This window comes from Maylandia zebra, linkage group LG12, assembly GCF_041146795.1.
Source record: "Maylandia zebra isolate NMK-2024a linkage group LG12, Mzebra_GT3a, whole genome shotgun sequence".
Classification (NCBI taxonomy): Eukaryota; Metazoa; Chordata; class Actinopteri; order Cichliformes; family Cichlidae; genus Maylandia; species Maylandia zebra.
In genome coordinates, this window is record NC_135178.1 from 12,015,155 (window position 1) to 12,032,425 (window position 17,271).

Sequence of the window (17,271 nt, forward strand, 5' to 3'; positions counted from 1 at the left end):
ACATTTTGGTATTGATCTGAAACCAAGTAAATACAGGGCCACTATTGCCAATACCAATACTAATAGGGATACTTTTAACTTATAAAGGAGTTTGATTCAGTGTTTCGTGATGAATCGGCATGACTTTGCAAATTCTTTTGCAAACACATTTTAGTGATGATGAAATCATTTTTACTTTCCAGAGCACATCTGTCAGCTTTATCATATTTTTGAAGCTTGCAATAAGGTCCAAAAGAAGGTTATTTTGGAGATCTGGAGTATGTCTATAATATATGTTCCTGTCGTTAAAACGAAAGCTGGACACCGTACAATCATTCTTGGCTCCACCACAGGGAAATCTACAGCTGTGCACTCTCCTTTCTAAACGAGCCTCACTTGTAGAACAAGCACAACAACATATAGTAACATGATATGACACTGTTACCTGCGACTTCTTCCTGAATATCATTGTGACAGGCCCTGGCTGGTTTATGTAAAAGGCAGACATTTGCTTAAACACTTGTGAAGATATCACACAAAAAGCAGCTTCCAGACTAAAAGAAGACCCCCCCCCCCCCCCCAATGAAACCTCATATTCTTGACGATTTAAGCTGTAATGTTTGCACTATTTTTTTTAATAAGCATGTTTTATCGAGCTACTCGACTCTATCAACTCTATGATTTCTCTGCGCAAAGTTCTGAGACTGGATCAGCAGCTGGTTTCTTTCCTGTCCTCCTCTCCGCGCGCTTATCGCGGTGGGTGGAGCCAAGCACGTCCCAATTTATTCATCAGGTTGTAAAATTTTAGAGAAGTAGTCGGTCAGATGAAGTGGTGACACAGAGAAACAACAGCCATGGCGAGGTCTAAGGCGAGAGTGTACACTTGTTGCGCACTGATACTACTCTGCTTGGTTGCTATAATTGTGTGTATTGCTGTACTTGCGAGACGCAAATGCCCAACTGGCACTTTCTCGAAAGCTGCAGTGGCCGCAGACTCAGGGAGATGTTCAGAGATCGGACGGTGAGTGACATTTGAAACTTTTCAACCAAACTGCTCTCTTTACTATGTTCCAACTAAGGCAAAATATGCTGGTTTCTTAACCAAAGTTTGGCAAACACTAAAACATTTTGGGGATCTTAACCCGGATAATCATCATCACGGAAGTGGAGGATTATGGTGTTTCTCTATTTACGAGGCAGCTCCTCACCCAAGTAATGAGTTCATGAGTTCAATGAGCACGCTTCAGTATGCGATTGCATAACCATGTAACATTTCATAAGAGTGGAAATTGGAGGTGATTTGCAAAACAGCGGTCTATGCAAAACATAAACATTTCCCTACTTTTAAGGCGCACTCGACAACGAAAATAGGAACGCAAAGTGATGAAGGACATTCTTCTGTTCATTTAGGGACATTCTTCAGAAAGGCGGCTCGCCAGTAGATGGCGCCATTGCTGCGCTGCTGTGCACCTCAATCATGAATCCACAGAGTGCTGGTATCGGAGGGGGGTCCATATTCACAATTATGGACGTCTCTGGTAACAAGACACCCTCACTCCCCTTATTCTAATGCAGCGCTTCAGGCCTGCCAGAAAGAATCAAGTTATAATGTCTCATCTTTTCAAAGGTAAAGTGAAAATCATCAATTCCAGAGAGACCGCCCCTGCAAACTTGAACCCTGACCTGCTTAAGTCATGTAACAGCACTATTCAAGTAAAAAAAGGTAGGCTGCTTTTCTTTTATAAGACTTCTGCATCAGTTTTTTATTCCCCTGCGTCTTTTGTAGGCTGTCTTTCTTGTTTTAATCTTCCATGTGTCATGCCCAATTACCGGCTTGAGAAGCTCCACATTGAGTAATGAATTTACAAGCTCAGGGCTCAAAGTTTAAAGACTTCTGTTTGGTGGTTTGTCATGACATAAGCAGCAGATCCTGTCAGACCATTCTGCAGATATATTTTCTTTGACAGGGATGACTTCAAGTAGCTGCGGTTACATACCCAAGGCACTGCAAGATCACACGTGCTAGAACAGCAAAGTGATTACTCTTCTATTCAGTTTAGTGTTAATGTAGGCGGACATAAATGGAAAGTAAAGTATGTAAATTATATTGTGTAAACATTATTAAACCAGGAAAACTGTAGACATGTAAAAACAAATAGTCAAATAGAAACATGGGGTGGCTGTAGCTCAGGTAGTAGAGCGGGTCACCTACTAACCGGAAGGTTGTTTCGATCCCAGTCTGCTCCAGTCTGCATGCCAAATATCCTTGGGCAAGATGCTAACCCCAGGTTGCTCTCTGATGCATCCATCGAGAAGCTCGACGGATGCATGTCAGTTAGATAGAACTAAAAACCTAGCAAAGTGATTGGGTGAATGAACAAGTTGTATAAAATACTTTGAGTGCTCAGATAGAGTAGAGAAGCGCTACATATGGATGATAAAGGAGTTACAGTAAACTCAAAACATGAGTAAATGTATGTGTTACTGTGATCAGATAGCAGATGGATTGGGGTTCCTGGGGAAATTCGAGGTTATGCAGAGGCACATCAGCTTTATGGGAAGTTGCCGTGGGCCGACCTCTTTCAGCCGACCATCAAACTGGCCAGGGAAGGATTCCCTCTTCCTTACGTCCAAAGTCTATACCTCCCAACCATCAATACAAGCAGCACCCAGTCACTGCGGTATGAAATATGTCGACAATGTGAGTTCAAAAATATGAGGAGCAAGCAATTAATGTTTTATCTCCCTGTCTTTGTCTTTTAGGAAACTATATTCAGACGAGAACGGAAACCTTCTTAAAGCCGGTGATACTGTGAAATTTGAGAAACTGGCTGACACTTTGGAGATGATCGCAAATGAGGGACCAGATGTGTTTTACAGCGGAACAATAGCGAAGGATTTAATCAGTGACATACAGAAAGAAGGTATTGTCAGACAGGTTTTATCCTGCTCTCTTTTCTGACCATTTTCTATGTCTGCCAGGCACAATGATCTAATTACAAACGAACAAATCAATTGGCTCTGTGAATCTCTGCCATGATCCCTCATAGGCTACACTGTGGGCTGTCTGGATCCATTAAAAGTTTTGATTATGAGATGCACTGTGTTCAGTTGTGCTTAGCAGAACCATTTATTTCAATGTTTTTGCTCAGGAGGAACACTCACACTGCAGGACTTGGCCTCATATAAAGTTACAGTGACTGATGCGTGGGCTGTTCCTTTGGGAGAGTACCAGATGTACTTCCCTCCGCCCCCTGCCGGAGGAATCATCCTCAGCTTCATCCTCAACATCATGAAAGGTTCCTGTTAGACACTGACTGCAGAGATTCTGATCATCTATACTTCGAAATCACTATGTGATGCTTTTGGATCATTTTATTTTTTGAGCTGAGCTGTTCAAATTATTGCATTTATTGGTTGTTGCATATGGTGTTTTTTGCATGGAAGAAACAGGTCCTATCAAATCTTTACAAGTGTGATACAGTGAGAATATATTTTTAAATAAAAGAAATAACAATTGTTTATATTTTCAGGATATAAAATGAACTCAGAACTTAAGACGACTGATGAAAAAATATTATATTATCATCGTTATATTGAAGCTTTCAAATTTTCCAATGGATTAAAGAAACATATCCGAGATCCAAAGTTCCACTCAAATAAAGTAAGTATCTGAAAATACCAACAAGAAGATTCAGGCATTAGGTTTCTCCAACAAGTACAAAGTCATGTTTTACCAAAACTAATTTCACTCAGTAACAGGCAAATCAGTTTATAACTTTTATGTAATGTGTGTTTTGTTTTTTGTTTTTTTTTCTGGATGTTTGGTTGATATTCTGTCTCCGTTAAAACAAAAGTACCATAAATTAGAGACATTTCTTTGTAAACTTACAAATTAATCAGGGGATCAAGTAATTATTTCCCCTTCACTGTACAGTAATGTGAAAAAGAACTTGCAGGACCTTTGCTGTACAGTCTTGTAGAAAACTAAGTACATCCCATGATTCAGTGGTGTGTTGAACCACTTTTAGCAACACTATCTTAAAACAATCATTTTCTATACGGCTTTATCAGTCTCTCACATTACTGTGGAGGAATCTGGCCCTCTCTAGGGTCTGGATCATGACTGAACATTTGCAAAACTGAACGTTTGCAAATAAATGTCTGCCTTTTACATGCTTCACAAGGTACCAAAGCCCAAACCGTCCCTCCTCCACTACTGTGCTTGACAGTTCGTTATGAGGTGTTTGTGATGATATGCTGTGTGGGTAGTGAGAAAGGAAGAGATACAGGCAGTGAAAATGAGCTTCCTCTGAAGGGTGACTGTGCTTAGCCTCTGAGTTAGGATGAGGAGCTCAGGAGGGGCTCAGAGTACAGCCACTACTCCTCAAGTTGAGGTGGTTTGGAGAAGAGGCCTTCTTCTGTCAACCCTTCTAAACAAGCCATTAGTGTTAGTCTTTCCTCGCTGTACTGTGAGTTTAGAGGTTTTCTCTAGTTTATATCAATTTCTTTGAGCAATGCACACTTTGACTTTAGGGTAAATTTACAGCAATTTCCAGTCGTGGGAAGATTGTAGCATTGTGTTAAAGCAATGGAACACTCTAGACTAGCAAACGTCTTCTTTTATACATGTATGTGTGCTCACTCTTACATCTGATCAAGTGCATTTGATTAACAGCATCAGGCTGCTACTTACCCTCTTAATTCTTATGGAAGCAGTAAGGGTGTACTTAGTTTTTCACATTACTGCATAGAGTGCTTTCTCCCATAAATCTTTCATTTCAACATGATAATTCTGACAGGCAGTGTAATGTTTGAAATAAATAAGTAACAAATAAGAGTTTTAAAAGCAGATGAACTCAAATCCCTTTTAGATTTGGCTCTAATTTGTTGTTTGTCTTGATATTCCTGTATTTTCTGTAATGCGTTTGTTTTTTTGCCATCTGTACTTCTAACAGATGGCAAAGAATTTCACAGAGGGTAGCTTTGCAGACAACATACGGATCTTGATCAGCAGCGACAAGACTCACGATCTCCAGTATTACGGCATCACTCCGTATCTGGAGAGCATGGGTACCACACATGTGTCTGTGCTGACTGAAGATGGATCCGCTGTGTCTGTCACCAGCAGCATCAACCACATGTCAGTGTCTGGATGAATCTGTTTCACTGTTATGCTGGACTTATGCTGGGCTTACACTGTGCGATTTTTGGCCCATTTTGAGCCGATTTTTGAGTCGTGCGACCGTTTTGACGATCGGCCCGATTTTGGCCTTCATCGTGCATCGTATAGTATACGTGGGGTAACGAGACGCGATTAACACCTCACGACCAGCTCCAGATCATCAATCGCTTGGTCGCGAGGGTGTCACTGCAGTTTGTCACACTGCGCACGCGCAAACACAAATGTCAGCAAAAAAGACGGCGCAGCACGGCAGTGCAGCGTGTGATCTGGACACAAGCGATGGAGGCACAACTTGTAGAACTTTGGAAAGCTCATCCGAGCCTTTTCGATGTGGCCTCACAAAATTATCACGACCACAACAACCGTGAAAATAGTTGGATCTACACTGCTGCTCAATCACAGCTGCCTGATCAATGTTTTTCATTAGCAATTTAGCAAAGTTGATGGTGGTGGTGTGCGTGTCTGTGTGAGTGAAAGACAGAGAGGGAGAGCGAGCGACAGAATTTCTGTTATAACCTTCGTTTTATGTACGCACAGTGTGAGCACTCAGGTCGCATCAGAGCATCGGGCCGTATAGTGTGAGACCCTGCATCGTGACCTATGAACTTTTAATCGCGCGACTGAAAAAAATCGCACATAAGCAGCTATCAAAAATGTGTCTTCCTTTGAAACTGAAAGATTAAAAAGGTTTAAGAGATTATTTTTAGAAGCTGCTTTGTACAATGGCTGTACTGCAGAATGAGTTTGTGTTGTCTGCGTCACAGGGTGTAGATCTAGTTGATTTAATGTTGTTTTCTTTACAGATTTGGCTCCAAAGTCTTCTCTCCAAGTACTGGAATCATCCTCAACAACCAGTTGTATGACTTCTGTAGAAGAGCTGAAAGTATCTCTACAGGTAAAGGATCAGCACGATCCATTTTACATTTAATATTTATGAAACTCAAGCAATCACGCGAGAGCATTAGGCAGAAGAGGTGGCACAGTGAGGATTCTTTCAATGGCTTTTTACTAATGGCACAAAGAGTTTATTTTTTTAGTGGTAACTGTTATTTTCCCTTTCAGCAGTGGGATTAATGAAACACTGCCTCATTGTTAGACAAATCTTGTGAGACCAGTTTTAAACTGGAGCAACGGGAGACTCAGGAGCTTGATACAAAAAACCCTCCAAAACGTTATCATACCTTACGTCAAGATAAACAAGATAAACTAAGTAAACACATCTTGTTGTGACCTATTATTATCTCACAGTTCTGAAATCATTTTCCTGACACAACATATTTTTCTTTTATGTAATTATGTCAAAGATTCAGAAGAGGCTGCCGTAACATTAAGACACATATTCCTCAAAATCAGGTAATGTCAGTGCCAGCCAGCTGCTCATCTAGGTCACTGGGACAGTTTGGGACCCAAAGGAGAGACTTCACACTTATGATGTAGTTACATAAATACAGAGAAATTTCCACAGTTCCAAAACAATTAGTAAGGTTGCAACTTACTTGTCACGGTCCGGGGCAGCGGCCGTGTGAAGAGTGGAAGGAGGACTCAAATGCAGCACTTATTCAGATGTGAAGGGTGATTTATTAACAATACCAGACATAAAGTGGAGATGGCAAACAGAACTAAGGACGAACTAAACTGGGATAAACTACACAGAGGAGTGGCAAACCTGAACATGAAGGGAGAACAGCAGGGAGAGCACGCAGGGGATTTCACAAGGTATGAATACAGACGACGCGACGAGGAGCAGAGGAAAACACACACTATAAGTACACAGAGAGATACTGGGAAATCACACACAGGTGGGAGACACAGCTGGACCTGGTTAACCTGACGAGACAGGGGAACACTGACACCAGGGACCAATAGAGGGAGCACAAACCCAAAACCCAGTATCTAAAATCCCAAACACAAACCATCCCAAAACAGCCGTGAATAATAATGAAAGTAATAACAATAAAGAACACAAACACAAAGTCACCGAGTCATGGTCGCAGGACCATGACAGTACCCCCCCCTCAAGGGCTGGCCCCTGACAGCCACAGAAACACACCACCAGACCCGGGCGGGTGGCAGGGGGCCCAGGACGGAGGGACCGGGCCATGACCAAAACGAAGGCCCCAGAGTCCCAAACAAACGTTCACAAAACCCACAGGGGAGCCGAGTCCAAAACACAGTTCAGGCGGCCGGCCACGAAGAAGGCAACGGCGGCCGCTCAGGCGATGGCGGTCCAGGGGCCGGCCGTGCGGAAGGCAACGGCGGCCGCTCAGGCGATGGCGGTCCGGGGGCCGGCTGTGCGGAAGGCAACGGCGGCCGCTCAGGCGATGGCGCCCGGCCAGTAGCCTAGCCAGCGGTCTAGAAAACGGCCGTTTAGCTCCAGACCCAAACGAGGCTGGGCCAGGCGAGGCTGAAGGCACGGAAGCCGGGGCCGCAGCGGGCGAAGATGCTGAAGACGCTGCTGCAGGCGATGGTGCGGATGCTGAAGACGCTGCTGCAGGCGATGGTGCGGATGCTGAAGACGCTGCTGCAGGCGAAGATGCAGACACGAAGGCTGGACCAGACGAAGATGCAGACACGAAGGCTGGACCAGACGAGGATGCAGACATGAAGGCTGGACCAGACGAGGATGCAGACACGAAGGCTGGACCAGACGAGGATGCAGACACGAAGGCTGGACCAGGCGAGGCTGATGAGGATGCTGAAGCGGAGGCTGGACCAGGCGCAGTGGGTGAAGATGAGGATGCTGTGGCCGAGGATGCGGGCACGAAGGCTGGCCCAGACGAGGATGCAGACACAAAGGCTGGACCAGGCGATGCTGAAGCAGAAGCCGAAGCTGGACCAGGCGATGCTGAAGCAGAAGCCGAAGCCGGACCAGGCGTGGATGAAGCTGGAGATGAAACCGGGCCAGGCGTGGATGAAACCGGGCCAGGCGTGGATGAAACCGGGCCAGGCGATGAAGAAGCTGTAGCTGAAGCCGGGCCGGGCGAGGACGAAGCTGTAGCTGAAGCTGGGCCAGGTGAGGATGAAGCTGGACCAGAATCAGGCGAGGCTGAAGCCGAGGATGAAGCCGGACCAGGCGTGGATGAAACCGGGCCAGGCGTGGATGAAACCGGGCCAGGCGAGGATGAAGCCGGACCAGGCGAGGATGAAGCTGTAGCCGAAGCTGGGTCAGGCGAAGCTGACGCTGAAGCTGAAGCTGGGCCAGGTGAGGATGAAGCTGGACCAGAACCAGGCGAGGCTGAAGCTTCAGGCTGAGGCGTGGCAGTAGCAGGTGGTAGCGCTGCAGGTGATGGTACTGCAGGAGGCGGCGCTGCAGCCACAGGTGGAGAAGCAGCCACAGGTGGAGAAGCAGCCACAGGTGGCCGGACGGGATCCTCGGGCCCCCCAGCCGACGTGGCAGTCAGTGTGGCATGAGGCTGGACGGGCTCCTCGGGCCCCCCAGCTAGCGAAGCAGGAGGCTGGACGGGCTCCTCGGGCCCCCCAGCAGGCGAAGCAGGAGGCTGGACGGGCTCCTCGGGCCCCCCAGCGAAAACAGCCGCAGAACCAGTGGGCACCGGGGCCCCCGGCACACATGAAACAAAACCAGTAGGCACGTGGGCCTCTGGCACACATGAAACAAAACCAGTAGGCACGTGGGCCTCTGGCACATATGAGACAAAACCAGTAGGCACGTGGGCCTCTGGCACATATGAAACAAAACCAGTAGGCACGTGGGCCTCTGGCACGTATGAAACAAAACCAGTAGGCACGTGGGCCTCCGGCACACATAAGGAGGGCTGCAGCTGCGCAGAGCACTGACCCTGCTCAGGCAGTGACAGCCCGGTGCAGTTCACAGCTGGCATCTTGGCCTCCAGGGGTCCAGAGTAAGCTGAGGGCAGTAACCCAGCCTCTGGGGAAGCCCTGGAGTGAGCAATAGTCTCTAATGTAGCCAGCTTTTGAGGAACAGGTCCGTAGTGAAACAGTTTGTCTCCCTGCTCAGAAACAGCGGTGGAAAAACAGTGTGAAAATTGTGGCTTAAGGGAGGCTAATGGTTGAGCTACAGACTGGGAAGCTTGTGGCTGGACACAGAACTGAGCCGGAGAATGGCAATAAAGTCCTGGCTCAGACAGACACAGTCTGTCAGTTTTGCAGCGGGTTTGTACACGCCCACTTGGGAAGGATCCGTTACCACGAAGGTAGGTAAGCGATCCATACAGTCTCCCATCCCGCTCTGAATAGCCCCAGAAAACAAAGTCCCGGAAACTGGGGAAAGCAATGCATCCCGCTCACTCACCGCATCGGGCTGCTCGAAAGTGAATGCAGATGGGGGGAGAAGTCCAAGGTCCAAAAGAAGAAACTCCTGCTCCCACGAACGAAGCGAGCCCAGAAGCCATGGGAGACCGGTCACCAGACGCTGTAGCCGCCTCTCTATAGCGCGCTGGGACGTGCCACCCGGGTTTTCCAGCCACAGGTCGATGAGCTCCTGTGTGGCATCGATGAGCGTCTCCCGTAGCTCCCTGGACGGATTAAGCGCTGCTGGGTCCATCTTGTGGTCACGTCGTACTGTCACGGTCCGGGGCAGCGGCCGTGTGAAGAGTGGAAAGGAGGACTCAGATGCAGCACTTATTCAGATGTGAAGGGTGATTTATTAACAATACCAGACATAAAGTGGAGATGGCAAACAGAACTAAGGACGAACTAAACTGGGATAAACTACACAGAGGAGTGGCAAACCTGAACATGAAGGGAGAACAGCAGGGAGAGCACGCAGGGGATTTCACAAGGTATGAATACAGACGACGCGACGAGGAGCAGAGGAAAACACACACTATAAGTACACAGAGAGACACTGGGAAATCACACACAGGTGGGAGACACAGCTGGACCTGGTTAACCTGACGAGACAGGGGAACACTGACACCAGGGACCAATAGAGGGAGCACAAACCCAAAACCCAGTATCTAAAATCCCAAACACAAACCATCCCAAAACAGCCATGAATAATAATAAAAGTAATAACAATAAAGAACACAAACACAAAGTCACCGAGTCATGGTCGCAGGACCATGACATTACTATAATGATTATAGCATATTTATGTATATACAGTGGGGCAAAAAAGTATTTAGTCAGCCACCGATTGTGCAAGTTCTCCCACTTAAAATGATGACAGAGGTCAGTAATTTGCACCAGAGGTACACTTCAACTGTGAGAGACAGAATGTGAAAAAAAAAATCCAGGAATTCACATGGTAGGATTTGTAAAGAATTTATTCGTAAATTAGGGTGGAAAATAAGTATTTGGTCACCTCAAACAAGGAAAATCTCTGGCTCTCACAGACCTGTAACGTCTTCTGTAAGAAGCTTTTCTGTCCCCCACTCATTACCTGTATGAATGGCACCTGTTTGAACTGATCATCTGTATAAAAGACACCTGTCCACAGCCTCAAACAGTCAGACTCCAAACTCCGCCATGGCCAAGACCAAAGAGCTTTCGAAGGACACCAGGAAAAGTATTGTAGACCTGCACCAGACTGGGAAGAGTGAATCTACAATAGGCAAGCAGCTTGGTGTGAAAAAATCAACTGTGGGAGCAATCATCAGAAAATGGAAGACATACAAGACCACTGATAATCTCCCTCGATCTGGGGCTCCACGCAAGATCTCATCCCGTGGGGTCAAAATGATCATGAGAACGGTGAGCAAAGATCCCAGAACCACACGGGGGGACCTGGTGAATGACCTGCAGAGAGCTGGGACCAAAGTAACAAAGGTCACCATCAGTAACACACTACAATGGCAGGGAATCAAATCCCGCAGTGCCAGACGTGTTCCGCTGCTGAAGCCAGTGCATGTCCAGGCCCGTCTGAAGTTTGCCAGAGAGCACATGGATGATACAGCAGAGGATTGGGAGAATGTCATGTGGTCAGATGAAACCAAAGTAGAACTTTTTGGTATAAACTCAACTCGTCGTGTTTGGAGGAAGAAGAATAGTGAGTTGCATCCCAAGAACACCATACCTACTGTGAAGCATGGGGGTGGAAACATCATGCTATGGGGCTGTTTTTCTGCCAAGGGGACAGGACGACTGATCCGTGTTAAGGACAGAATGAATGGGGCCATGTATCGTGAGATTTTGAGCCAAAACCTCCTTCCATCAGTGAGAACTTTGAAGATGAAACGAGGCTGGGTCTTGCAACATGACAATGATCCAAAACACACCGCCCGGGCAACAAAGGAGTGGCTCCGTAAGAAGCATTTGAAAGTCCTGGAGTGGCCTAACCAGTCTCCAGACCTCAACCCCATAGAAAATCTGTGGCGGGAGTTGAAAGTCCGTGTTGCTCGGCGACAGCCCCAAAACATCACTGCTCTCGAGAAGATCTGCATGGAGGAATGGGCCAAAATACCAGCTACTGTGTGTGCAAACCTGGTAAAGACCTATAGTAAACGTTTGACCTCTGTTATTGCCAACAAAGGTTATGTTACAAAGTATTGAGTTGTATTTTTGTTATTGACCAAATACTTATTTTCCACCCTGATTTACGAATAAATTCTTTACAAATCCTACCATGTGGATTCATGGATTTTTTTTTTCACATTCTGTCTCTCATTGTTGAAGTGTACCTCTGGTGCAAATTACTGACCTCTGTCATCGTTTTAAGTGGGGGAACTTGCACAATCGGTGGCTGACTAAATACTTTTTTGCCCCACTGTATGTCTGTATGTACCCTATCACCTCCTTAACCGGTGGACTAATCTGAACAAAACTTTGCACAAACATCGTCACACATACAGCGATTATTAATATTATTAATACAGCAATTTTTATGTTTTTTTTCCATCATTCCTCTGCGAATGCGACGTTATGTTCTCCATTTTTTTTGTTTCACATGTCACGTTCAGTGTACCCCACCTATACCTAACTTAAAGGTGACCAACATTTGCATCTGTGTATTGTTTAAGTCACCACTAAATACAGAATGGTGTTTTTGCTAGTAATTGTAATAGAGATTTAGCCAACTTCAAATAGTCTACATACCAAGCTGTCCAAGGTTAGAAATAATCTGTTTACTTAGCGGCACATTTTATGCGTTTGTGGTTGGGCATTTGAATAAATCATTTTCTATTTGGATATTATTATTGGTCCAGACATATTCGAAATTTCTTTCTATATTTCTGTACAAACACGTGTGAGTACTTAGCTACACTGGCACTTTTCTGTCGATGTATCATATGTTGATGTAACTGAGGTATTTATATACCTGATAAAAATGCATATTTAATATTAGCATGTTAGGTTGTGAGCATGTTGGCATTTTAGCATTTAGCTAAAATTAGCATGCTATTGTTAGCTAAATGCTAAAAGCTCTTCTGTACCAAAGCAGGGATTCATGGCTACGGCTGTATTCTAGAGCTAGTTAATATGAAGCTTTAGCACCTTTTACACCTTTAGGAGCTGTGGATATCTATGGGGCGCCGTTTGTAAAGTGAAACATGCTGAAATTAACGGCAACATTTTTCCACATTTAGCTCAAAACCTTACAAAAACGTATTTTTTTGAGTAATTTTTTACAACATTTAGTAAAATATTTGTAACTTTTCATCAAATGTTAAATATTAAATCTAAATGTTAAATATTAAATCTAAATATTATATTTAAATCTAAATGTTAAATGTTAAATCTAAATGTTAAATGTTAAATCTAAATATTATATTTAAATCTAAATGTTAAATGTTAAATCTAAATGTTAAATGTTGGATCTAAATATTATATTTAAATCTAAATGTTAAATGTTAAATCTAAATCTAAATGTTAAATCTAAATGCTAAATGTTAAATGTTAAACCTAAATGTTTAGGCTAATATGCAAATTAATTGTACGGATCAATGGAAATACCAAAATAAAAGCTTCCCGAAAACCTCCGGTGCAAAATTGTCTGTTCTCCTCCACACTTCTCCCCGCTTCACTTCTTGCCTACGAGCATGTCCAGCGATTTTGCTGGACATGTGCTGCAGCGATTGTGAAGTGGAGACTGCAGCTGCTAAGAGTGCACTACTGCTAAACCTTTGGATGGCCGACAAAACGGATCTTCCGATGTTTTCAGCTAAATCGCCGGACGTGCTTTCTCATGGTCGGGTTATGGCTGAATTCCAGTGGAATGACGGTCCCGCCATAATAGACGTTCCAGCCATGTGTTCCAGCCCTAAACCTAACCTTATCCCTAACTATAACCTTATTCCTAACCTTTACTAGCAGTTAAATGACGTAAAATAGTGTTTTCCAAATCGATTTTTAGAAAATGAACAACATGTGTAGATTGAGTCCAAACGGTTCTCATGTGCTCTCCTTTTTCCGATGCCGTAATTTAGGAACGTGTTGGGTACCCGAAAGCATAAAATGTTGACAATTTGTCACCTAGCGAAAATTATTACGCTTTGGGAGTGAGAACGTGTCTGACCACTACCGGCACACTTTTGCACCGGAGGTTTTCGGAAAGCTTTTATTTTGGTGAAAGGAGCTTGCAAAGAAAAGCGTCTGGACTTCTTTAAGTTGCTTGAAGACGAGGATGCCAATGTGAACATTGATGTCTGATGTCAGATGCTGAACAAAAGTAAACGGCACATGTCAGGGTTGAATAAATGCCCTTCACCCTCTGCTTCACATCATTCAGAAGCAATCATTTTGTGATCATTTTTCTCCTAACAGTGATGAGTGTGGATTGTAGTTTTGTGCTGTCACTCAAGGCTTTTGTTGTATTTCTCAGGAGAGCAGCCTCCCTCCTCTATGGCTCCAGTTGTGCTGAAGTCTCAGTCGAAGACACTGGTGATTGGATCGACTGGTGGGAATATGATCACTACTGGAATGGCCTCGGTACGTGTCCAGGAGATAAAATGATGCAAACCCTCTTTGGTGTTAGAGTAAACATTGTAGTCAGAGGCATTTTCACCCTAATCCATTCTTTAATCATCACTTTCCCATCTGAAAGACTGCAATGTATTCTACTATTTCTCTTCAAGGCGCTCATAAACCACCTTTGGTTTGGAAAGAGCCTTAAGGACGCAATTAATACTCCAGTTGTTTATGTCGACTCTGAAAATGCAGTAAAGTTTGAACCCAACTTTGAAAAGGTACGTGTAAATATTCAGTGTATTTAAATGATAGCACAATAAGAAATTCTGCTTTTGTTCTATCTGAATCTCTTCTCCTCTTTGTACTTCAGGATGTAATTGAGGCTCTTAAGAAAAAGGGACACAATCATCAACCAGCAACACGTTTCTACAATGTAGTTAACGCTGTGGAAAAGGAAGACAGCTGTATCTCTGCATGGTCTGATGAAAGGAAAAAAGGCAAAGCAGCTGGTTACTGAGGCCAAAAGCCAGGGATGTTAGTTTAATAGCATAGCTTTAAGGTTATACAAATTCTTGCAGCCACAAAACCACAAAATCTGTAGCAGATGGTGTCTGTCCTGCTGGAAAATCATTGAACAAGATGCTGATTATCTGTCTTCTTCAGCTGAGTACCTACAGAAGCATGTAGCAGTTGAACTCGTGGCCTCTAGACACAACTGACTCTAACAGTAACATGATGGATTTTGCTGCACAAGAAGAAGCAACAGCCTTATCTGTGACTGTGCCTGACCCCCCCCCTTTCACTCTTCTGCTTATTTGTACACATTTTACCATCTGGTACTTCTGCCATTTCTCTCTTCTCTGGCATTTCTTTCAGGTTTTCTGTAGTAAAAGCAACAGATACATATGTAAGGTACATGATACTACACTCGTGTTTCAGGCATGTGCATAATAAAACTGAGTTTAATGATAAAATAATTCAATGTTCAAATCATAAAGCCAAAAGAGTACAAAGAAAACAAATACATCATAAAAACTGAAAAAAATGTTATTATATTTTATAAATTATTGGGGATATATTGATATTGAATTTCATTATCTAAATTTTTATCAGCCAATTTAGGATAATAGTTGGTCTGATATTTAACAGCCAAATCTTTCTCTTAAATGTTGATTTCACAATCATGCAAATATTCAAAAAATATTCTTTGTTTGATGCCAAAATTTGGACATGAATAGACTGAATAAAAAAAAAAACAATCATTCACATAGACTGCAGATAAAAGAAGTGAAAGAAGCACATAGTTTAAAATTACTTAAACCTGCGTTTTTTCTAAGCGTCGTGCCAGCTAGAGACAGTTGTATAGAAATCTGTGGGAAAACGGCTCGATTGTGGTGGATTTATAGGCTCAGTTCTTGCTTTTAAGTCTTATAGATTACATGTTTTGTAAACTATGCTTCACATGATTGTTCAGATGGATGAAACAAAAAAAATGGTGACAGGCATAAGACATTAGAAATAGAACACTACAAAGTAGTGGGTAACTTCACAGTGCCCGTGTCCCACTTGTATATTCAAGCTTTGTAAAACTCACAATTAAAACTTAATAGGCTAAACCAAATAACACTGGTGCGATTGTCATTGTCAGCTTCACAAAATCTAGAGGCAACAGACTATAGAGATTAATTCATAATGTTGTCTTAAATTGAGATATTCGTCCATTTGGTCGCAGGGTGTGTGGCATCAGTTTAACCTCCTAGGACATGGCATCCACATCAGTGGACATCACATTTTGGTTTGTCTAGACCAACATACTAAATTTTGCTCTACAAGGGCCTGATATCCACTTACAAGGACATTATACTGCCACTGTTCTATCGAAATTTAGATAGAATGTCATCTTATGTGGATCTCATTTTTCTCAGAAACAAAAATCAGGAAAAAAAAAATCAGGTAATTTTTTTACATTCATCAGGTCCCAAAAGCCCAAATAACAAAGAGAAATGAAAAATGCATGCCATGAAAGAGTTTAGGTCTTAGGAGGTTAAAATTCTTTAAAAAAATGAAATACTAAATATTTTTTGCTTCTTAACTTTAGTTTTTTTTTTTCTTTTGGATCAGAGGTTCTTATGTCTGACATATAAATAGCTGTTCATGCATAGCATTTTTACCCTTTGCACATGAGCTGCTTTGTCACTGTTATTTTATGTACATATATCAAATGAAAATTTTGCATTTGTGCAAAACATATTCCCTGTGTGTATAATAGTAATGGATACATCTTCAAAGTTGCTCATTTTTATAATAAATGGTTGAATGGTCAGTACTTTAAATTTCACCTTAAAATGTTATAGATGCATTGAAAATCTGGTTTCTATTTTTTTTTTTGTAAAACCAAAATGATTAAAAAATGAATATACAGTTGAAAATAAAGTAAACAAAAGGAAAAAATAAATTCTGGTCGCAGTCGATGTTTGACAGCCGGGCAGTAATGGCTTTTTTGTGGATGTACCAATGTGCCCTTCTGCTGTTGGTCTCTCCCTCCAATCTGAGGTCACTGTTATTGATGTGTGCCCCGTAATGTAGTCTGTGCAGCCTGTCTATGTTGTTTCTCATAGATCAGTTTGAAATTTTTTGTGGGGGACATTGTAGCAGTTGGAACAAGATAATCCGATCAAACGTTGACTCATACATTCAGCAGAGACGTTTGCTGAGCGAAAGTTTGACGCACTTTCCAGTGAACACCTACAGCACGCAATCAATTCTCACAGCAACACAGATAAAATGTTATTTTACTCGTAATACAGGAAAATAAATCAATCCTGAAGGGAAAAGGTCAGATGATAAGATCCTGGTGTTTTTTAGGGTGGGCTGCTTTGCCCCGTCACATGGTATTTGGACCTCAGGGGGTGTGACAGTCACACTGTGCCCTGACCTTATAGGAGCCACCTGCTGCAAATGTCACATTACCATGTCTGGCAGCAGGAACAAAAGGTTGCCAGGAGAGGATCATGGGTAGGGCCTCATGCGATGACCACCCTGCTTTTCCCTGGCAAACAGTGGCAGTTCAGGCATTTCACTGACAGCTCACAGCAGCGCAGATGATCTGCTGGCTGGGAAACAAGCACGACATTCCAATAACAAATCCCAAACAGCACGGGCTGAGCTGATTTCTTTGATTGCCCTATTTGCAGACTAATCTGCATAAATAAATAAATCTTCCTTTTGGGGGTCAGGTGCAGGCTCTTCTGGTGACCCAGATGTTCCAGCTGTTCGGTGTG

General features: G+C 43.4%; 1 protein-coding gene across 1 annotated transcript; it reads left to right on the forward strand.

The window, feature by feature from the left end:
- The first annotated feature begins 770 nt into the window (after positions 1–770).
- Positions 771–16,432, forward strand: LOC101486567 (glutathione hydrolase 5 proenzyme). Its single transcript, XM_004544089.2, has 12 exons — positions 771–1,000; positions 1,390–1,517; positions 1,607–1,702; positions 2,474–2,660; positions 2,743–2,903; positions 3,132–3,278; positions 3,513–3,643; positions 4,938–5,122; positions 5,968–6,059; positions 13,905–14,011; positions 14,158–14,268; positions 14,361–16,432. Exons 1-12 carry the CDS (start codon positions 834–836, stop codon positions 14,505–14,507), a joined length of 1,659 nt encoding a protein of 552 aa, XP_004544146.1. The 5' UTR covers positions 771–833; the 3' UTR covers positions 14,508–16,432.
- The last annotated feature ends 839 nt before the right edge of the window (positions 16,433–17,271 follow it).